Genomic DNA, 23,407 nt, shown 5'->3' with positions numbered 1-23,407 from the left:
TGTTACGTAAGCCCCGCTGGCCTATGACTCATGTTATATTATCTGAGGCCTAGCGTGACCAGTAACCGAATCTCATACACTTTCCATGAGTAAATGTATAGGATGTGAAAGTGATCCTATCTCAACCTCAGTGAAGCATTCTCTAAACCCTGCCTAGGGGAACGTTGCTTGGAGTCGGCTCTACTTGGTGGGTTTGTTGTTTTCGAGGCATGCCAGCTCACTCTAGATACGCTTTGGTAGCGCAATCCAATCTATCGCTTGGCCAGCTCTCTTTCCTGTGGTTCGTTCAGGTTAAAAACAAAGGTGATCCTAAAAGTTTGTGTGTGCTCTTTCTTATCTTAGTCCCCAGACTTGACAATTCTTTGGTCCATGGTGCGCGTCGTCTCGCTCAGTATAAACCTGTGCTTTCCCACCAATGCGTGTCCTCAGCTGAGTTCAATCTTCATTCATAAACTCAAAGCTACGCCCCCATATACAGTATATGTTGTCAGTCTGGCCATGTACTCACACAACCAAAAATACCATAACATCCTAAATCATATCGTAACAGTGTGTGTATTTGTTACAGTATGTTATGTTGATCATAGCTTTGATGAGGTTGTTATTAGCAGGAATTTGTCATTGTGTCATACTGTATCTCTCTGGAGGAGGAAGAGCAGGAGTAGGATTGAGGATAGTCTCTGCAAGCTGGGTCATTGGAGAGGATCTCTGCTAGCCTGGAAGCCAGACTTCATCACAACAGCAACAACAACAACCAGGCCAGGTCAAGCCTGGCTTATGTGCGTGGCTGGCTTGTTTCTGTTCAGGACTGGTAGGGCAGAAGCTAGTCATGCCACTGAAATAGCTGTGAATTGAAATGACATGAAATAATGTCTGATAAATTAAAGGAGTAGTAAAGGGAAAATGCATGTTTAGCCCTGTTTTAAGGTTACTTATGATCATATACAAAGGTTCAGATCAAAACATTGACAAAACTAGCACTTTTGAGAAAGTCTGATAATTGCTCTACCACCGTTTTGGTCATACAATGGATGTGGGTGGGCATCTTGAAAAATCATTCAAAAACATGTTAAACTCTTGATTTCAAAGAGAAGAAACTCACCTAGGTGTTAGTTGGCGTTCTGACATATAATTCACCATAAAGTAAGATTCTAGTTAATCTGGAAAGGCTTTTTAAAATATTTAGCATATAACTATTTAGTCGCAGCACATACGTGTGTAAACTTCCGCAAACTAGGTAGCCTAGCAACATAAACAATAACAATAGCTACCGTAAGTAGTTCCGCTTCCTGAATCCCCTCTGCGGATAGATCTACACATCTACAACGGTCGCTTCAATACAAGTCAATGTATTTCATAAAATGATCAATATAACCCTACAGGATTCATACTTTGCGGCGAATTTGATGTCAGAACACAAACGGACACCAATTACACCCTCGGTGAGCTTCTTGTCTTTGAAATCGAGAGTTTAACATGTTTTTGAATGATTTTTCAAGATGCCCATCCACATCCATTGTATGACCAAAACGGTGGTAGAGCAATTATCAACTTTCTCGAAAATGATAGCTTTGTCAACGTTTTGATCTGAACCATTGTATATGATCATAAGTAACCTTAAAACAGGGTTAAACATGTATTTTCCCTTTACTACTCCTTTACGATAGGTCTTGTTGCCTGAACACATCAGTTCCAATGCTTCCAATGCTAATCCAGCACAATAAGAGCGGGATAGCCAGTTAGCTCATGATCTCACAACAACTAGCAGCAGCTTCCATAACATTAATGGTAGCGGTCAGTGACTAAAGCAGTTACACTGATGATAACATAAAGTCTCTACTTGTGCAGTGGAGATCTGCTAAATTGTTTTGGTGTCCTTCTTCCAGTCCCTTGTTTGGGTTGGAGTTAGAATAAGGGTTGGGGTTGGGACATGATCTGACTTATAAGGCAAGGGGTAAAGGTTGGAGTTAAAGGATGAACATGTGGAGGTTTGGGGGTATAGTCCGATAAAGTCATCCCCACCAGATCTCGAACCCCGGTCTCCCGGGTGGGAGTCCAAATGCTCTGACCACTACTCTACTTGTGCAGTGGAGAACGGCGTGTTGATTTTGGTGTCCTTCTTGATTTTGGTGTGCTGGGACTACTGCCTCTAGTGTTGCCAACAGAGAGATGCAGGCCAACATTGTCCTGAGTAAGGGAGGGAGGGAGTGATAACTGGACAAACGGTGTACTAGGTGCGCTGGGTTCCAGCCATGCACAAAAACCACCTTTTTGCGATACAGTCTGTCCTTCTAGCTTCCCAGAATGATTTCCAGTAACTACCAAATAATGGGCCAATCAGGGAGGTATTTTAAATGCTGTTCTACCCCCAGTGGGGACGCAGCCCCTGATTGGTTCTCGTAGTTGATGCGTGAAAATGAAATACATGCTACTGGCAAACCAGTGTCCCGAAGCAATGAGCAGTAACTTTATCATTAGTAGAATAAGTACAACCATACAGTAAGTGCAGTTCATGCAGAAATAGACTCAATAACAACAATTAAACAAGAACAAGAGTTTTGGCATTGCCGCCTACAGCGTGTGATGTCTACATGTGTCTCACTGTGTGACAAATAAATATGTTTTGTAGTTTGCACCAGTGGAGTTTCTCTGAGTAAAATATATTTTCACCATTCTTCCGACTGGATTTGGCAAGTTTTGTTCGCTTCGTTTGTCAAGGCACGCCCATCCACTGAAATCGTTCTGGGCGGCTAGACTGTATCACAAAATGGATTTTTTTTTTTGTGAAGTCAGGCTTCCAGGCTAGATCTCTGCAGCATACCACTCAGAGAGAGAGGAGAGGCACAAAGAGGAGAGAGAGAGAGAAATAGGGAAGGATAGAGCAGAGACATGCACTCAGTGTACCAGGTCTATTATTAGTGTGATGAGCGATGCCTAGAAGATGCTGCAGGTGAAAATAACAAGCTCAGGATTTGACATGACAGAGATGAACGGTAGGGTCCCCCTTGATTGAGGCTGCTAAATGCCTGCTTGGTGTGTGTGTGTGTGTGTGTGTAACTCAGACAGAGAGTTCTGAGTTTTGGAGATACTCCCTGAGGTAGAGCAGATAATGAGAAACATCTGCATCTGAGGAGAGAGAGAGAAAGAGAGAGAGGGGGAGAGAGAAAGAGAGATGAAAGGAAAGAGAGATGGAAGGAAAGAAAGAGGGAGGGAAAGAGAGAGAGGGAAAGACTTTGGGACAGTTGTTTGTCACCGACAAAGTGTCCTGCGCCGGGTCCGAATATGAACGTTGGGAACGACAAAACCCCTTGTCGTGTGACAAATTGCAGATCAGATTCTCAGACTCCTCACATTTATTGTGGTAAGCCTGCATCTTTAGGTCACTAGATGGAGTCAGTAGATTAAAATGGATGAATCCCATACAAACACTTAATACTTCATGTATCAACTGTAGTTTTAATGAGGCAGATATAGCCTAGTTGTGGTAGGCTACCTATGGTTTCGGGAGTCAAAAGATAACTGGCAGAGCAGGACTTTTGGCTCTGGCACCTGGCATAGCTGGTCCTGCTTGAGTTCTGCCGACCGGCTGCCTGGGCACTGGAACATCTAGAGGAGTAAATTAGCTCAGATAAGTCAACTCAAGTAGTACTCTTTTGTAACTGTTGAATGCACTTTATTATATTTCCTTCGTCACTGGAGTCATAGCGCGTGTCACGTCTCTTCCTTGAGTCTTGAGCCCCCAGTCAGGATTTGGTTCCACACATTTCTTAAGGCATTGGCTAATTATGTGAGCGGTCCAGTAACACATCTTGCGCCGTGAGTGAAACTATGTTAGTACCTGCTTCCCTGTGCAGTCAGAAAATAGCACACCAATCAGAAACCACATTGTTCTCTTACCCCTTCCACTTCCGGGAGCCACGATACTGGGACAGCCTCCACAACTGACAACCATGTTACAGTACTTGTAAGTCAGTTATAAAAAACAACAATATACACAACACTACAAACAACTACAACCCACATAACAATAGAAAACTACAAAAACAACACAACACAAACAGTCAGCTTGGGTCCATTTCACATAGTACAGTAACCACGAATAACCTCATCCTTCAGGGCAGAATACAAATAAATACATTAAAAATGAACATGAATAAGATTCAGAAAAAAAATAAATAAATAAGTCAATACGTGCAGAACAAAAAGATAGAAGTAAAATAGAAATGGGATCTCATTCGGGGACAACTGGAAAGACAATTTTCTCTACATAGGCAAAGAAAGGCCCCCACACCCTCTTAACATTTTTGGAAGAGCCTTTCAATGTATACCGGATTTTTTCCAGCTGTAAACTATTGACGATTTATTTTATCCACCGAGTGTGAGAAGGCAGCGTTGGTGATTTCCATCTCATCAAAATAAGACGTCTAGCCAGTAGTGTCGCAAAAGCAATCAGATTCGCTTGAAGCTTAGGCAAAGGTAACGGAGGGACGCCAAACAGAGCAGTAATGGCATTAGGCTCGACAAGTGTCCCAGTTGCCTCCGTCAGAGTATGGAAAATCTCAGTCCAGTACCCAGGGACGTACACGACCAGAACATATGCACATGGTTTGCAGGGGTTTGGTGACATTTTTCACAAAAGGGGTCAATAGTGTCATAAATGTTGAAATGCCTGACTTTGGTCCAATGAGTGCGCTGAACAACCTCGCATTGAATAAGCCCATGTCTGGCGCAGACAGATGAGGTATGCACACGTTCAAGAATACCCCCCCAAAGCTCTTCAGAGATCCCCTCTCCGAATTCCTCCTCCCAAAGGGCTTTCACAGTATTCAGAGAGGTCGGAGATAAGGTTTGGATTTGATTGTAAATATACGAAATCATGCCTTTCATTACAGGAACCTGAGTGAGAAAAGCGTCTAGAGGGGTGTCATCAGGCAGGTTGGGGAACTGGGCATATTTATCGCGAACAAAACTCAGAATTTGCAAGTATCTAAAAAAGTGACGTTTAGGAAGAGAGAACAATTCTACGAGCTGCTGAAAAGATGCAAATATATTATCAACATATAGGTCTTTAAATGTTCTAATACCAAGATTGGACCATGTGGAAAATACATTACCAATAGAGAGGGAGGAAAGGCATAATTTTCAGCTAGTGGAGCAGAAGTAGAAAAAAGTTTGCAAACCAAAGTGACTTTTAAACTGGTTCCAAATTCTTAAGGAGGTTTTAACAATTATGTTTTTTAGTATAGAGGGAGAAAGGGCAGTTGATGGGGGAGTGTACAAGAGCTGTCAGTGAAACGGGTTTAGAAGAAAAGGATTCCATTGACAACCATGTAGGGGGGGGTGGGGGGGTGGAGTGTATCAGATCTGAGCCAATACTGTAAAATTCTAAGGTAGCCCAGTAATAAAACCTAAAGTTTGGCAAGGCCATTCCTCCAAGAGACTTCGGCCTCTGTAAGAAGTCTTTACGTATTCTCGGTTTTTTTTTGTTCCAAATAAACTCCAAAATTAAGTTATAAATTTTCCGAAAAAACACTTGGGGGAGGAAAATAGGTATGCACTGAAACAGATAAGAAAACTTTAGGAGAGTATTCATCTTCACAGAGTTGATCCTGGCAGCTTAATTTAGTGGGAGCCGTGACCAGCATTCAAAATCTTGTCGCATACGCTCTAAACAAGGTGTAAAATAAAGAGATTCTTAAATGTGCTTGTAACTTGAATTCCAAGATACGTAAAACTGTGCCTTGATATTTTAAATGGGAAAGTATGTAAAGGGTCGTAACGTGCGGTTGTATTCAGAGGAAAGAGCTCACTCTTACTCAGATTAAGTTTATATCCCGATATGAAACCGAATGATTCTAGCACGGTAAGTACAGCAGAGACGGATACAGACAAATCCGAAATATACAGAAGAAGGTCGTCCGCATAAAGCGAGACCCTCTGTTCTGTGCCATTCCTGGTTATCCCAGTGATATGGAGGTTAGAGCGAAGCGCGATGGCGAGGGGCTCGATAGCGATGGCAAACAGCAGGGGGCTCAAGGGGCAACCTTGTCTAGTGGACCTGTGGAGAGGAAAGTATTCTGATTGATTATTATTCGTCCTAACTGAAGCTTGAGGGGAGGAATAGAATAGTTTAATCCAGGTAATAAACTTTTTTGCCAAAGCCAAATTTAACTAGAGTATGAAAAAAGATAGCCCCACTCCACGCGATCAAAAGCCTTTTCGGCATCCAATGATAGCAGTGCTTCTGGAGCAGGGGAGGTAGAAGGATTATAAATTATATCAAATAACCGTCTCAAATTAAAAAAGGAATGTCTATTTCTAATGAAGCCTGTTTGATCAGGGGAGATGATAGATGGAAGAGTAGACTCAAGGCGCAAAGCTAAGTTTGGATAGCAATTTAAAGTCTACATTCAGGAGACTAATGGGACGGAACGAGGCACAGGACAGAGGATCTTTATTCTTCTTCAAGATCAGGGAGATTGAGGCTTGGGTGAGGGTCTGGGGCAATTTAAGAGATCCAAAAAATGCATTAAACATGTAAATTAAGATGGGGGCTAATTTATGTAAAATTTCTTATAAAACTCAGCACTATAGCCATCCGGGCCTGGACATTGACCACACTGCATGGATTTGGCTGCTGTAGGGAGTTACTCAGCAGTAATGTTCCCTTCCAAATCATTGATAAAGTCAGGGTGAACAGTAGGGATATCAAGAGAAGTAAAGAAACTCTCTAACTGTGAAGAGTCAGCCGTGTTCTCAGAAGTGTATAGTGATAAAAATCTCTAAACTCATCATTAATCTTCTCAGGATCAATTGTTAAGCCTCAGGACGTTCGAATTTGGTGAATTTGGTGAGAAGATGATCTGTCGCAGTTGATAAGCTAGTAGTCTGCTGGCCTTGTCCCCATGCTCATAATAATTATATCTGGATGTCAATATCATTTCCGTTGCATGATCCGTAGCCAAAGCCTCAAACTCAGCCTGTAAGGAGAGGCACTCCTTGTATAGATCTGGAGGAAAGGCGGCATAAATTGTGTCTAGCTGCGCTATGCGTTTTGTTAATTCAATACATTTTTCCCTCTTAAGTTTCCTCCCATAACCACTATAATAAATTATTTCACCTCTAATATATGCCTTCAGGGTCTCCCATAACATTGAGGCATATATATCAGGGGTCTTATTGACACTGAGGAAAAAATCTATCTGGTTAGAAATGAATTCCACAAAGTCCTCATTAGAAAGTAAACGGTTATTGAAACGCCATGGAGCACGGTTATGATCAAGTCCTTTAAGATGTATATTCATAGTAACTGGGGCATGCTCGGATATAACTATTGTATTATACGAAATTGACTCTACGGATGGAAGAATTCTATTATCTACCAGGAAATAATCTATATGGGTAAAAGAGTGATGGACGTTTGAAAAAGGAGGGATTGAAAAAACGCCAGGGGTCAGATATGGCAAATTGTTCCTTAAAGGACTGGATTACCTTAGCAGATCTTGAAGGCACACAGTTCCGAGTAGAGGAGCGGTCCAGCTTAGGATCTAGCCAACAATTGAAATCTCCTCCTAAAATAAGGAAATGCGAGGATACATCTGGTAGAATGGAAAACAAAGAAGAAAAAAAAGCCATCATCATCCCAGTTTGGGCCATATACATTGACAAGAAGCACTGGAGTATTATACATCTTACCACTAACAACTAAGTACCTCCCGTTTGGGTCTGTAATCCCAGTGGAACTCACAAAAGGTATTGACTTGTGCAATATAATAGCTACTCCCCTAGATGTACCCTGAAATGAAGAACGGTAAGTATGGCCAATCCAACTACTCTTTAATTTAGTCTGATCAAAAATTCTAAGATGAGTCTCCTGTAAATAAATTATCTGGGCACCCAAGTGTTTAAGCTGATGCAGTACCTTTCTGTGCTTAACAGGATTATTAAGGCCTTTACAATTCCAGCTACAAAATCTCAACCCATTTCCCTCTTGCACTATCAACTTAGGCGAGGCCATAGCAACATCCTAAGAGGCAAGGAATGAAGCATATCATACTAGTGAAAAACAGTATCCAGTAAATGGATTTCAGTGTTGATAAACCAAGCAGACATATAGACAAACAAACAAAAAACACAAAACAGAACAACCCTATGTGGTAAACAAACCCCGTGACCCCTCCCCCCTTGGCAAAAGTGTCTCCCCAAACGTGACACACCGATTAAACCTTATAGGACGTGCAGAACGCTCCATCGTAGCCATCACCATCATAACTAACACAGCTACCTAAGAGAGAACTGTGACAGCATCAAACAACTGTAAACATGTATGAAATTAACACGTATGAAATTAACAGAGTCATAGAAACAGGATACCAATAAATGTCCCCGTTGGGGAAGTTATCTCGTATGAAAAGCAACAGTGACTAACTGGGAAAAAGTAGTCCAAGTCGGTGGATAAACAAGTATAAACTAGCTATGTTAGCTCTGCTAGCCCACCCGTATCTAAACGAGTATAAGCCAGCTAGGTTAGCTCTGCTAGCCCACCCGTGTCTAAACGAGTATAAGCTAGCTAGGTTAGCTCTGCTAGCCCACCCATGTCCCATCACGAACCATCTGAAGTGACTACTTTCTTGAGGGTTTTGTTGACAAAGTCACTGGCAGTGTCAGGGTCTTCGAACCGGTGTGTGTCTCCGCTTGACAGGGTGATTCTGAGTACCGCTGGAAACACCAGTCCAAACTTGATGCACGGGCATGAGTGTAGTTGACGTTTGACATTGCCGAAAGCAGCCCGCTTTTTAGCGACAGTGGACGTGTGGTCAGCGAAGATAGAGATCCTTTTACCCCGGTAAAGGAGAGGAGAGAGTTCCCCAGCCCGACGTAGGATCTCGTCACGATTGTGAAAGTAATGGACGCTCACGACGATGGTCGGGGTGCGTCTCCCTCTCTGGGCTTGTTCCGCAGCGTGCGATGGGCTCGATCCAGCAGGGGCTTTTCGTCTAGGCGAATCATCTCCTTCAGTAGTTGGGCAACAAACTCAGTAGAACGGGGCCCCTCCAGTCCCTCCAGTATACCCACCAGCCGAATATTATTTAGTCTGGATCTCCCCTCTAGGTCTTTGCATCGGTCAGTTAGGTGTTTAGCTTGAGCCGTCAACTTGCTAACTGTCGCCTCCAACTCAGTTATCCGGCCGCTATGATCAGTAGCAGCTAACTAAAGCTCTTGCATGGTTTGCCCGTGTTGTTCGACCTTTTCTTGCAATGGTTCTACTGACTCTTTTAGGTCCTGTCGGACAGAGGAGATCTCGGAGCGAAGACTGGAAGACAAAGAGTCAATTTTCCCAAAGATGTCAGCTTTCAGGGAGTTCATCATCGCTTGCAAACATTCGGCGCTAAGTGGGCTATTAGCATTAGCCTCAACCACCTCTTGAGTAGCCGATTTGGGAAACTGCGGGGCTTTGTTGCGGCCTCCTCTAGGTGGTTCAGATTTTTGTCAAACAGAAGACATTTCGGCCGTCTTGGTTAAAAAACCCCACATACAATTAGTCTCACATATATGTTCTACGTTTTCCAACTGAAAATGGCCAGAAACGTGCAGGAAATTAACAAATTTAAGTCACATTCTCAGGAGCCACGGAGAAACGCGTGTTACATCCTCAATGCACCCACGTGCCCCCCCACAAATACATTTCTTTACAGTTATTTACTGTATTTACAGTAATATCTAGGATTCGTAACAGACGTAGAAAGCCTGACACAAGCAAACTCCCAAGGGGGAAATATATATGTAGACAAACACATATGATGTTTGTCAATTTTAAATAAAAATGTAGAATTGTACTTATCTCAGTTAACTCGCACGTTAGCTAATATTAGCTAGCCGACATTATAGTCGTTTAACACTCACCAAAACCTTGTAAAGCCGATCTCGCATGCCGCTCTTACAGAACTGGCTACCTCTCCTTTTGCATTCCTGCAGCTCTCAACATGGCCAGACTAAAGGCCGTTTCAGACGAGGAGCAATATCCGCACATTGTAATTAATTTTCAATGAGAGAGGCGAGCGGACAATTTGGGAGCCCTGGACAGTCTGGGGCGGAGCGGCAAGCGGGCGCGACCCCGTGGAATTGTCGCGCGCGTGCTCGCGACAAGAGCTGAATTGTAGTCAGTTTTCCCCGCTGCGCACAGGACGCGTGCGTCCCCCGCTGATCCGAGCGAGAACGCAGAACGGAATATCGCTCCCTGTCTGAATCGGCCTTAATAGTGATTTTCACCCTTTTTTTAAAAAAAATTCTCACTCTGACTCATTCTGGAATAACGACTTTACGACAAACTGCAACTTTCTTGACTTGCAAAATTATGTTTTAAATTGACAATGATATGTGTATGGTCATAGCACAATTCAAACAGGATCAAGAAATTATTTATCGCCATTGACTACCGTACATATTTTTTCAGAATTAAGGTCCCATGGGACTGCCCTTCATGCTTCCGCTTAGGCACACTATATGAGAACCATGTTAGGAGCCTCACAGAAAAAGCTTGAATACCAGCAAGCCCACTGTTCAGCGTCTCTGAGAAGGACTTGTCCAGAATCACTCATGTATTGTTAGTGCAGTGGCAACCGTGACCCTGACCATCACCTCCTGCTGTCTGCACTCTATTGTCCTGGACATGTGTATTTTATGGTCAGGAGTCACCACACTATTATACTTAGGTATACATGTTCTCCTGTGTCCAGTTAAAGCTGCAATAACTGTTTTTCACATTTTGTCAAAACAAATTAAAACCACCTGATATCAGATTGATTCAATAAGCAATTACATCCTTATAGCGTCCGACTTCAATGCCTCACCCTACCAGTCGCCACATTTTATATTCCAGCATTTCTGCCTGTGTTGTCAAATTACAGCCCGCAACTTTGCTATGCCCCCGTGCCTTAAACCTACATATTCTATTGTACGTTTTAGGCCTTTCATTTGTAAACAAGTCTCTTACAGCCATCTAGCAGTAGGAAATCACGTATTGCCGCTTTAATATACAGTATAGGGTCAAGAAGGTATGTTTCTATAGGCTATCTTGGCATGTAGCCCACTTGAAAAACGATGTGTTCTTCAAGGAATTTAGCATTATAAGCCATGTTATGAGGTTATTTACGATCATATACAACGGACGATACCAAAGTTTACTCAAACGGTGCACTCTCGAGATATAGTCCATTGTCGCTAACACACTCAATGGATTCATAGGTGCATAGACAAAATCCCTCAAAAACATCATAAACTTGTTTTCAAAAACAGGTAGAGTCTGTAAAGTATGCTTCAAGTTTTATTTTTCATTTAGCATAGATAACTATTTTCACTCGCAGTACATACGTTTGTAAACTTCCGCTTGAACATTGGGAGGTCTGACTGAGTTTGGAGGCTACCATAGAAGAAGAAGAGCCGCTTCCGGGTCACAGGTCTACACAACAACAACAGCAACAAGTCGAGAAGCCTAGGATTGCTTTGCAGCTTGTAGTTCATTGGTAGTGTTAGGTACAGTAGAAGTGTTTGTTTATCAAGACAAATATGGGATGTGGATGAATCTAAAATCTAAAAGCTTTGCTGTCAATACAAATCAATGGATATAATAGGATCAATAAAGCCCGATCAGAAGCATGCTTTGTGGCAAGTGAGTGTGTTAGCGGCGATGGGCTATATCTCAAGAGTGCACCGTTTGACGAAACCTTGATATCAGCCGTTGTATATGATCGCAAATAACCTTATAATATGGCTTATGATGATGATGATGAATGATAAATTCTGAACCTGTCCTTTAAAACTATCAGATAAATGTATTGATTGTCAGATACTTGGATTTTTCACCAAGGAGAACTGATAGTTGAGGCAGCTTTAGTGCAAACCACATTAAATCAATGGGTGGATAGAGTGCAGAAGTGCATGTGTGTGCAGATGAGTGAATTATTGTGTAGAAATGTTTGAATATAAATTACATTTCACATAGAATATGAGAAAATCTGAGATGCACCAAAAGCTTCTGAAGATTGTGTAAATACCTCTTTCACAGAACAGATGGAGCTTAATATGAGATGTAACAAACGGTTGGTCTGGAATGAGAATTACCCGAGTTCATGTAGAGAGCTCTCTGATGGACCAGCCTGAGTATAAAGTATGCGATGTATACTTTGAGCATTATTTAAGACTTCGTTGAGATCTCTTATGCAGATCAAAAGGGGTCTAAACTGAGATGACTCAAGTCTTTTGCTCCAGAGAGAAACCTGAGAAAGAGGAGATATAACCAATAGTCTCATTGTATTTATCTCATTACTGTCTAAGAGAAACAATGATGAAATAGAAGAGATCATATTTCTGATTTTTCTTTCCTCTAGTCTTGGTCTGACCATGGACACTGTCAGAGTTTGTCATGTGCAGACCCAGATGTGAGCATCTCAATTAAACATTTGATTGATGCACCATGTTATTCCTCTCAGGACACGCCTCATCTCGAACAATATCAAATATCCATCATTACAGTCAACCATAGAATAGCAACAGCAGCTATTATACAACAGCTAGTTCCAACCGTGCATTGTGATTGGCCAAGACGCATTTGGAGCCGTACCAATAACCATGATATACCAACGGGTAAATCACCGGTAAAGGTATCACTCCGTGAACACGGTCAGCTGTGTGTGTGTGTGTGTGTGTATATGTGTGTGTGAGTGTGTGTTAGTGTGTGTGTGTGTGTGTGTGTGTGTGTGTGGTAGGGTCTGTGTGGGGCCTTGTTCCCTGGTCCAGTGTGTGTTGATGCAGAAGGAGGCCACAGCTACTTCCAGCAGAAAGAATATGACCTGGACAACCATGGGCAGTCTGACATCACACAGCTCAATTAGCTTCCTATGTAGTTGTTGTTTTTGTATTTATTACCTCCGCCCCAGTAACAGTGCAGGGCAAGAAGTAATGTTTTCGGTGGCGTTTGTGCGTGTGTTTGTCTGTCTGTTAGCAGGATTACGCAAAAACTACTAGACCGATTTTCACGAAACTCGATGGAAGGGCATAGCATGGGCCAACTTTGATCCCATTAAATTGTTTAATGTTTATTGTTTATTATGGATCCCCATTAGTCGACGCACAAGCGACAGACTAGTCTTCCTGGGGTCCAAATTAAAATCAGTACAAACAAATATGGTAGAAACATTAACAACAGGTTAATTCATTAAAATACAGTACTTTACATCAGATTACAGCAATTAAGGCACAGTACTATGGGTTACAATAAGATGTACAAAACGCATCCGCGCACCTACCCACACACACACACACACACACACACACAAACACACACACACACCAAGATTGTCAATACAGTGAGTTCCAGTACAGGATTACAAATGTTGGAGCGGATCCAAATCACAGAACGAGCCGCTCAAACACAGCCGGACATTCACCGCCATTCATTTTTTTGGACCAGGATCATGCAAAATGCATCCAAATGATGGGGCAGGTCCATGAACCGTTTCTTGGTTTGTTTGTTGTTGTTTGTTTGTTTGCAGGATTACACAAAAACTATCAGACCGATGTTCATGAAACATGGTGGAGGGGTGTAGCATGAGCCATTTTAGAATCATTTTCATTTTGGAGCGGATCTAAATCACGGGATGAGTCCACGAGCCACCCAAACATGGCTGGCCATTCACCTCCATTCATTTTTTGGACGGAGCGGAAAATTCCCCCCATTCATTATAAATGGGGGGAATTTAAACAGCCATATCTTAACAAGGGAAGGTCACAGAGAAACAGGGTTGTGACTGGCATAAAAATCTCGACCTAACGAATGCAGTAAAACATTCTCTCTCTGAGCACCATTTGTAGTTCATTTGTTTGTTCCTGTGTCCCTAGATGCCAATGCCCAGCGCAGTTCGAGGGCCCGGAGTGTCAGCAGACCAAACATAGTTTCCACGGTAACGGCTACGCCTGGTTCCCGCCCATAAGGCCATGCTTCGAGAGCCACGTCTCACTGGAGCTGATCACCGAGGTGGCAGATGGCTTGCTGCTCTACAACGGGCCCCTGGCCCAGCTACAACCTTGGGAGCCTGAAGACTTCCTGGCCATAGGTACTCTACACACACACACACACTTACCACACACACACTCACTCTGTGGGACAGATTAGTATGAGTGTGTGGTTGTGAGACGAGCAGACATGTCCAGATATCCTCAAGTGTGCAAAGTGTCCAGAAGTGTTTTTAATATCAAAGAGAGAGTGGAAATGTACCTTTAAGTGATAACATGAAGTAATTCAAAAATGTGCTCAGTGCTCACCGTTCTCACTCTGAGCTCTCTGGTACTTAAAGGACAATGCTCGTTTTTGACAACCTGGACCTTATTTACGACATATTATAAGACGTTTGACTCACCGAGATCACTTTGGTGTAGTTCGGAGGCATGTAGAAGAAATTTAAAATCCAGCGCGAGCCAGTATATCCATGTAATGGTGGTGGATGGGGCACCGAGAATGCAGTTTCTAAAAATCTATTTTCGGCCGCTAAACGGTTGTTTTCATCAATCTGATTTTATGAATCGTCAGTTGTGATTCCCCAAAGCGAGGCTTTTCAAATACGTGGTCTTTAGTAATATGATCTTTAAACACCTTTCCCCACTTGCTCCAGCACGCATGCGCACAGGCCAGCGCGCAGACTGGCTATTCTCCGTCTGTAGGCTACGATCGGATTGTTGGTGCCTAGAATATTGTGTGCAATATGGCTGAATATTTGTCAGATTTAGAGGATCTAGAAAATGAATTAGAATATGACGGACGTCCATATCGTTTTGAGCCAGAGTATACGGACAAAGAGCTCCTTGAAAGGAGGGTGAGGAGACAGAGAAAATAGCCGCTCTGCGCGCTGTGCGCATGCATGCTGGAGCAAGTGGGGAAAGGCGTTTAAAGATCATATTACTAAAGAAAACTTTGTTTACTTATTATGTCTGTTGTTTTTATCTGTTACCTGTTTACAGGGACTGCCGATGCAAATTAGCCTAAGGCTAACTCTGGTGCGATGCATCAAATGTTTTTACATTTATGTTTTAATTGCACATGGTCCCTTCCAAATAAAATTGAAATGAAATGAGTCTCTCAGTCTGAGATGTAGAACTCAGTCTCTCAGTCTGAGATGTAGAACTCAGTCTCTGTTTGAGAGGCAGCAGAGCTTGGAGCTACCATACATCTGCTGTCAAGGCTTATGGTCTCCTGGATAAAGTCTCTGTCACTTCTACTGACTTCCGCTGGCAGCTCAGAAGCCTTGTGTGATGACAGACGACAGGACCGGGGGGAGGGAGGGGAGAAGAGAGGGGGACCGGGGGGAGGGGGGAGGAGAAGATAGGGAGACCGGGGGGAGGAGGGAGGTGAAGAGAGGGGGACCGGGGGGAGGAGGGAGGTGAAGAGAGGGGGACCGGGGGGAGGGAGGGCAGAAGAGAGGGGGTGGTTAAACAGTGTGCTGCAGGTGTGCATTTTCCTGTGGGACAGAGTGAGGGAATACTATATTGGTTTGGAATGGCGAGAAAGGATAGAGAATTGCAGCAGGCAGAGGGGTAGACAGGTAGAGAGGACACATTAGAGAGGATGGAGGGAGAGAAGGAGGAGTGGTGGAGGAGAGAGAGTGTGGTTAGGGGAGAGGATGGAGGGAGGAGTAGACAAGTGGAGAAAAAACACATTAAATAAAAAGAGACAACAACTCAGCCCTTGTGTCAGTCTTACTCACTCACCCACTCCCTCTCCACTGCGCACACACAAAAACACGCACACACGCACACACACACACACACATACACACAAACTCTGTCTTTCTGCCTCTATCACACATACAGTCAGGAAAACCATATAATGTGAGTGCAGTCCTGATGATGTGAGTGCAGTCCCGATGATGTGAGTGCAGTCCTGATGATGTGAGTGCAGTCCCGATGATGTGAGTGCAGTCCTGATGATGTGAGTGCAGTCCTGATGATGTGAGTGCAGTCCTGATGGTGTGAGTGCAGTCCTGATGATCTGAGTGCAGTCCTGATGATGTGAGTGCAGTCCTGATGGTGTGAGTGCAGTCCTGATGATGTGAGTGCAGTCCTGATGATCTGAGTGCAGTCCTGATGATCTGAGTGCAGTCCTGATGATCTGAGTGCAGTCTGGCCGTGGCGTCTCTTCCAGCTCATTTCCTGATGCTCACCAGCGCTGCTCTGAGGCTGCCTGCTGCCTCCTGCACTCCCAGTCCAAGCCTGTGTGTTTGTGTGTGTATATGTGTGTGTGTGTGTCTGTGTGTTTATAACTATTTTATTTCCACAGAAAAACAAATATGTCAGTCTGTCTGTCTATTTGCACCTGTGTGCATCTGTCTGTGTCTGCACCTCTACTGTATATGTAGTCTGTCTGCACTTCTATAGTCTGTCTGTCTGTCTGTCTGTCTGTCTGCACCTCTATACTGTATGTAGTCTGTCTGTCTGCCTGTGCCCCTATATGTAATCTGTCTGTCTGTCTGCACCTCTATATGTGGTCTGTCTGTCTGTGCCTCTATATGTAGTCTGTCTGTCTGTCTGTCTGTCTGTCTGCACCTCTATACAGTATGTAGTCTGTCTGTCTGTCTGTCTGTGCCTCTATATGTAGTCTATCTACACCATTTACCATTACCATTTACCTCTATGCCTGCACCTCCATATGTAGTCTGTCTGTCTGTCTGTCTGTCTGTCTGTCTGTCTGTCTGTCTGTCTGTCTGTCTGTCTGTCAGCCTGCACCTCTATATGTAGTCTGTTTGTCTGTATGCACCTCTATGTTGTCTGTCTGCACCTCTACATGTAGTCTGTCTGTCTGTCTGTCTGTCTGTCTGTCTGTGCGTGCCTGTCTGTCTGTCTGTCTGTCTGTGCTTGTCTGTCTGTCTCTCTGTCTGTCTTTCTGTCTGTCTGTGCCTGTATCTAGTCTCTCCATGTTCCCTCCCCCTCCTCATCTCCCCTGGGGGGGCCAGACCGTGCCTTCCCTCCTGTGTGACAGCCATGGCCCCAGACCCCCAGGGTGTATTAAAGTAATTGACTGTCTCAGAGGGGAAATGATTGGGTGGGACTTTTATAGCAGTATCGCCTGGTCCAGGAGAGCCGCCAGCAGCCCAGTTTGTCCAATCAATAGACAAATTAACCTGCCAAATCAAATTTGGTTGATTACAAACTCGGGCAGAATAGAAAAATAGTGACAGAGTTCAGCTAGGTATTAGGTGTGTGTGTGTGTGTGTGTGTGTGTGTGTGTGTGTGTGTGTGTGTGTGTGTGTGTGTGCGTGCTGGAAACTCATTCATCCTGTTTGCCCTTTCTACAGATCATTCAGTCTACAACGTGAACCAGCTAAAACACCACAGCACTGATTAATGCCAACATCACTGTGTGTTTGTATGTGTCTACTGGGGTGCTTGCGGGGATGTGTGTTTCTGTGTTCATGTGTGCATGTGTGCATGTGTGTGTGCGTGTGTTTGTGTATGGGCGTACCTGTGCGCGTGCATGCATATGTCCGTGTGTGTGAGTGTGTGAGCGTGCGTATGTGTAAACGTATGTGTGTGTGTGTGTGTGCATGTGTGCGTGTGTGGTATGCTGGAAATGTATTTAATCAGAGGAGATTAACCCTTGACTGGAAGAAATGGAACGATAGAGCCCAGCTGAGTGAATAGGCCCCATGAATGTATCCCTCCTCTCACTGGCCTCATTTACTAAGTGATCGTAGGGCAGAAAACTGGGCGTACGGTCATTTCCTCGCCACGTTCAACATTTATCAATTTGGACGTGAGCGGAGACTGCAAACAAATCTCACATCAAGTCTCAGACCATGTACGCAAGTTTGAGAATTGTCATGAGACTGATTCTGTCTGGCATCTAAGCTCAGCACAGCCACATAGGTTTATTCATCACTTCAAAGTACAGTATGTAGCTTACCTTATGGCATAGTATTATATTTTGTAAAGGCCTCCTCTATGTGTTATATAGGCTATCCCTAACATAAATGGGTATTTTTTGTTTGTAAGTGGTCAACAGGTTTTTGGTGTAAGAGTAATTACACTTTCATTTTGAGCCTACTTATATGCAGCCTTACAAGTCTTAAAGACTCTGGAAACTTGGCTTGAAATAGTAAAAATGCATATATGATATCAAATGTTAGTGTCTCTTTAAGCATCCACAAAAATCTGAGTTAAAATAAACGTTCAGAACCCTTCGAAAAAAGTGTTAAAAAACGGCTCATTTTGCTCTCTAGACCATTTCTCAGGAATGTGTGGGCGCGTCAGATCAGGATTTGATTGACATTTTGATCCGCCAATGACAAACAATCTCATCAAAACTAGCAACGCACTATGCACAGCAACTAAAAGTCCAGCCGTATATGTTTGAGCCGTCAGATACTCAATTCTCAGAGGATGCAGAAATACAGTAGAAGCCCTGCCATCTCCAAATAATTCATTCTAATCGATCACTGAATGGTGAGTTCCAAAATGCTTTTCTATCCATTAGTAGAATTAGTTAGCCAGAGCTAGTTCTAACCATACTAGCTAGTGCTAACTTTAGGCTGCTAAGCAGCTACAAAGCACTGAGTTGGCAAGCTAACAATGTTAGATTTCTTTAGAAAAAGGTGAGGTTAACAATAAACGTAGAACATTTACTTAAACTTTATCATTAGCAAGTAACTTACATGATCGATCTCTATGCTCTGGGCATTGGGGAGAGGCTGAAGTGGAGGGAGAGAAGGTACTGCTCCAGCTACAAGACATAGCCGTTGTGCAAAACCCATGGCTTTCTGGCAGAATTTAATGAATGAGCGCAGCATATGAAGGTATGTTTCCGGACTGCTCCACCACGGCTCACCAAAAACACGGTCCACTGTTTCTCTAAATCCAACACAGTTGGAAAACTAAAGAATGACTTGTTGTCATCTCACCGATGAGCACCAAGGGACAGCACAAACAATCATGATGGTGCACAGGGTGGGGAGATAGAGGATAGATAAAAATAGATACCGGTAGATGGATAGATAAAAATAGACAAAGATACTAGGCTGGATCAAATATGTTAGCTAACTGCAAATGTGCTGTCGACGAGGCAGATTTAGCGGGGAGGTAGGATTTACTAATGTGCATTTTTTAATGATTGGATCTCAGATATAATGACGTCACATTAAACGAATTAAACAACTCCCATTTCAAACCCACTGTCAGGAATGTTACAAAAACTTAAATGAGAATACTTCGAATTTTGATAGAAAGTAATTGCTAATACCTTTACATGTTGTTTATTATGTACATAATACACTAAATTACATAGTTAGAAAACTTTTGTGGATTTGAGTTTCCAGAGGCTTTAAGTTAAATTAATGTTACACCAATTACCCGTACTGGTGACATACTTATTAGCTGTCAAAATTAACAAATGAAAAGTTATGGGTCGGCTTCAGTCACTTATTTAAATACGAGCTTTGATAGTCATATCAGTGATGCTATGCTCTGTAGAAGACCTATGAGTGTCCTATCGTTCAGCCGAGGTGTGAGGAGTGGGCGAGCGAGGTAGGCTATTAACCTGACCTGCCACAGTTTCTATAGGCCTGGTTGAAATAGGATATTTTGTGTGACCTTGTGTGAACTACCCCTTAAAATAAAATTGTTGAATTGGTGTACTACCTAGCACGTGGAAGCTAGCATTGAAACAATAGAACAACGAAAAACATAGCTAACAGAGAAGATAGCTAGCTTGGAGCAGAACAAAAGAATAAAGGCTGAGCACAGAGTGCCGTAAAAATCAAAAATAACCCCAAAACTAACACAAAACAAAGCCAGCACAACAGCAGACACTTAAAGTCCAGGTTAACCCAGTTCACATTTTTGTTATGAGCTTCACACACCACAGGAAAACATGTCATTAACCACCCAGCCAAATCTGACTGATAAAAAATGTCGCTAAGTATATAAAATAAGGCTTCAAAATCGGTTAAAAATCAGCAGCATTCTCTGGTCTGAGACTGTGGGGGCGTGTCTGCTGAAGGCACCGAAGCCACACCCAATTGCGTGGGGAGGGGGTGTGGAGGGAAGAACCTGTCAAATAGTACCGTTCTCTGGTCTGCATATTGTCACACTGGCACGCCGTCTCTTTTGTGGTAGGAAGGCACAGCTTTGTGAAAACAGAGAGGAGTTGAAATTACACTTGTCTAATGAGTCAAACGCACAGATGCTTCCTCCTAACCTACCTCCTGACAAACAACATAGGTAAAACTGTAGCTACTCTATACCAACGCGCCAGTGTTACTGCCCTTAGATGCAAAATACAAAAACAGGCAACGAGGAATGTATGAGTCTGTCCCTATTTTCTCCCTGCCACCTCCGGACCCATTCCTATCCCTCCCAGGCGATCCTGTCGTCCCTTGGGATCAATGGAAAAAGTTGTTTAAAATGTACCTTTTAGTCACTGGCTTGAACAGCGCTGATAGCGCGAAGAAGCATACACTACCGGAGTTGATAATCGGGACAGACTCATCCACTCTCGTTGGCAATGTTATGTGTGAGAATAACGAGCACTCGGCTTCAACTTTCCCGCAACATATCCAACAGAACTGGGATGTTCAGCCAGTAGCCGCCGAGCACCGCTTCACTGGGAGAGGGTGCGTCTTTCTCCAGCTGCAGCTGGTCTACCTAACCATCCCCCTCGCTCCCGCCTCCCGGTCTCCCGCTGGAGAAATATACTGTAACCATTACCGGTGAACCCTTACGCACATCAGGTGCCACAAATATGGCAGGCAGTTTCTGTATAGTTAACGCTTATAGTCATAATATATCATCCGTAACGTTATTTGGTGGGTGGTCGCCTGGTCGGTGCTGCTAGCTATGTTAGCTAGACTAAGGTTATATACACACTCCCATCTGCAACAAACTACATAGCTAATGTTAGCTATAATTCCTCCTAAGATTACATATAATTCATCATAGCTGACATTACCACATAAATGTCAAGACACATTTTGTAGATTAACGTAGCAGTGTATTTTCCTATTGCTTACGTTACCTAGCTAACGTTATAACGTTAATTAGCTATAAGCACACAAGGCAGCGGTGTCGGCACCAAAGGTTGATGCGACAGGAGGAGAATGGAGGCCGGGGAGGGAGATGGTTGGCTCCGCCGAATTCACCAGGACCAGTCGTGAGTCCGTGAAACCCAAAAGCCTCATATTATAATTGCAGAAGCTTTCGGGAGTGAAATGTTTGCTGCAGAGGCGGGCGCTAGCGGTGACAGACTCTGTAACACCATGGCTCTTCAAAAATGCTAACCATTTGCTTCTCATTTCAGCTTTACTCGGGAGTGAAAGAAGGAGACCTTATCATCCCATTCCTGCTGGCATCCAGGAAGGATGCATTTTCGTTTAGTTTTATGCATAGGCATTGCTAACTAAGAAAAACTAGCTAATTCTAGACTGTTGGTTAAAACTAGCTAATTCTAGACTCAAGATTGAGCAGGAGAACCAAAGATTCAAATCCGTTCTAGCTTTATATAGTGTTAGGGCGGGGATATGCTAAGAACACCGCTCTACGTCATCCGGTACCGTTTTAAGCCCGCCCAGAAAATCCAGAAATCAAAACTGGTCAAAAACACAAAACTGGTCTAACTTCACAATTCAGTACTACACATGGTTCATCCCATTTTTACATGTTATCAGCAATGCATCACTAACACATAGAATGTGTTTTCAAGCAAATCTCTGATTTTGGTTAACTGGGACTTTAAACACAAACACAAAATGTAGCCAGCATATACATAAGATTAACACTAAACAAAAACCCAGAAAACAGGATCTCAAATCCCAAGACAAGAAAGTCAACCTAGACAAACACAACTCAAACAAAACAAAACGAAACAAAGGCCTCCTCGTCTAACTTAGCTAATCACCCGGGGTTTCAAATAAACTCTCCAACCATCACAGCCATCTCCGTTGTTGTGCCCTACACAGCTGGAGTAAAAACCCATGTTGAGTCGCGCAACCTCACGACACAGAACCAGGCTTATCCGAGGTAACTTAAACGCCTCAAAACCCAACCTAGCACAGGTTTTCGTAAGCAGTCATGCAGCCAACGGCCTATGTAACCACCTTGTATAATGCAGAACAAAATAACCCGATGTAGTGAAGAACACAGAATCATATAACCGGTGCGAATAAAACTATGGTCAATGTCAACACAGCTGAACAAACAATGCAGGACCACTTATAAGAAGATTCGACCAACATACCAGCTTTTCAGCGAGCTACGGAACAGCAGGCTCCAGGAAAATACCCCCCCGACTACGACGGTGCCCCGGAGTCGTTCCGCAACTATAAAGTTGACGTGGGCCCACGTTTCTCTTCCAGAGCTTGCTGAAAAACCGGCAGTCGTCTTTCAAAGGCTCTCTTTTTCCTCGTCGCCAAATTATGAAAGTATTTTTATACTTGGTTTAAAAATAAGAGCACGCAGGTGGTCGGTCAAGCTGGTTTCAAACAAAGACAAAAAGTTTATTCTATGTTACGATTTGCAAATTCGGACGAGCACAGGAAGTGAATCCAGGCAAGAGTGAGTGACTGGGGAACGAAAGCGATAGTTTATAACGTTAAAAAGGAAGTGACAGTTTCAGGATGAAGAGGACAGGGAAGTGATGTCACACAGGAACAATTTGTAGTTTTAACAGACTGATCTATGAACTACAAAGTTAGAACAACAGTCAAGTAGGAAAACAAAACACTTTGGTGAGACTTGAATTTCATTCACATTTTCCGGAATCTTTCCATGGAGAGTGAAGAGTTGTTATTGGACGAGAGTCTGAGAAACTTCTCATTTTGGTCGTATTTCTACAGGGGCGAGCCCAGAATATGTAGGGCCGGGATATTTAAATGACGATTTTTTCATCTGCCACATTTATCAACGGCTGATATTGCATATGATGGGATTGGCGGCATACGAATGTGTGATAGATCACAAGTGGACACTGTCGGACCATCATATCTCTGATCGGATCTGCGATTGGATCTGTGCTCCTTTGAGGGCCGAACTCTCCATTCATGCAGAATCAGAGGAGGCGAAGAGACAGAGGATGAAGAATTGAGAGTGGAGAGAAACACATTAGGTCACACCTACTGTAGCATCTGGCAGATGAAAGCTAGCTGGCCGAGACAGTTGCACCCCAATGTGACACACATTACAGTCACACACATTACAGTGAATTTACAGAAACGCGATATCATTTGAACCCAGCATTTTAGTTTCACATCCTACTTTTTAACTTGCTGAATTATCTCGTTTCCTCAGGCCAGGGCTGGTCTGTTTTCTGAAAGATACAAAGCTCTCATGTCCCTGGCTAGTCAGTGGATTTGTGTTTGAACTGAGTGATTTT

At 43.3% G+C, this 23,407-nt stretch overlaps 1 protein-coding gene across 1 annotated transcript in view; it reads left to right on the top strand.

The window, feature by feature from the left end:
- Positions 1–23,407, top strand: part of LOC311307694 (neural-cadherin) — a gene marked incomplete at both ends in the record, with an annotated part of 210,051 nt that overhangs the window by 155,526 nt on the left and 31,118 nt on the right. The window contains one exon of the mRNA XM_084436544.1: positions 13,897–14,111. Within this exon, the coding sequence (XP_084292670.1) occupies positions 13,897–14,111 (215 nt within the window). The remainder of the gene's footprint in view (positions 1–13,896; positions 14,112–23,407) is intronic.

The sequence above is a fragment of the Borostomias antarcticus genome (assembly GCF_949987555.1).
Source record: "Borostomias antarcticus genome assembly, chromosome: 4".
NCBI lineage: Eukaryota > Metazoa > Chordata > Actinopteri > Stomiiformes > Stomiidae > Borostomias > Borostomias antarcticus.
Note: the sequence above shows the minus strand (reverse complement) of the source record. Positions and strands in the feature narration are given on the sequence as shown.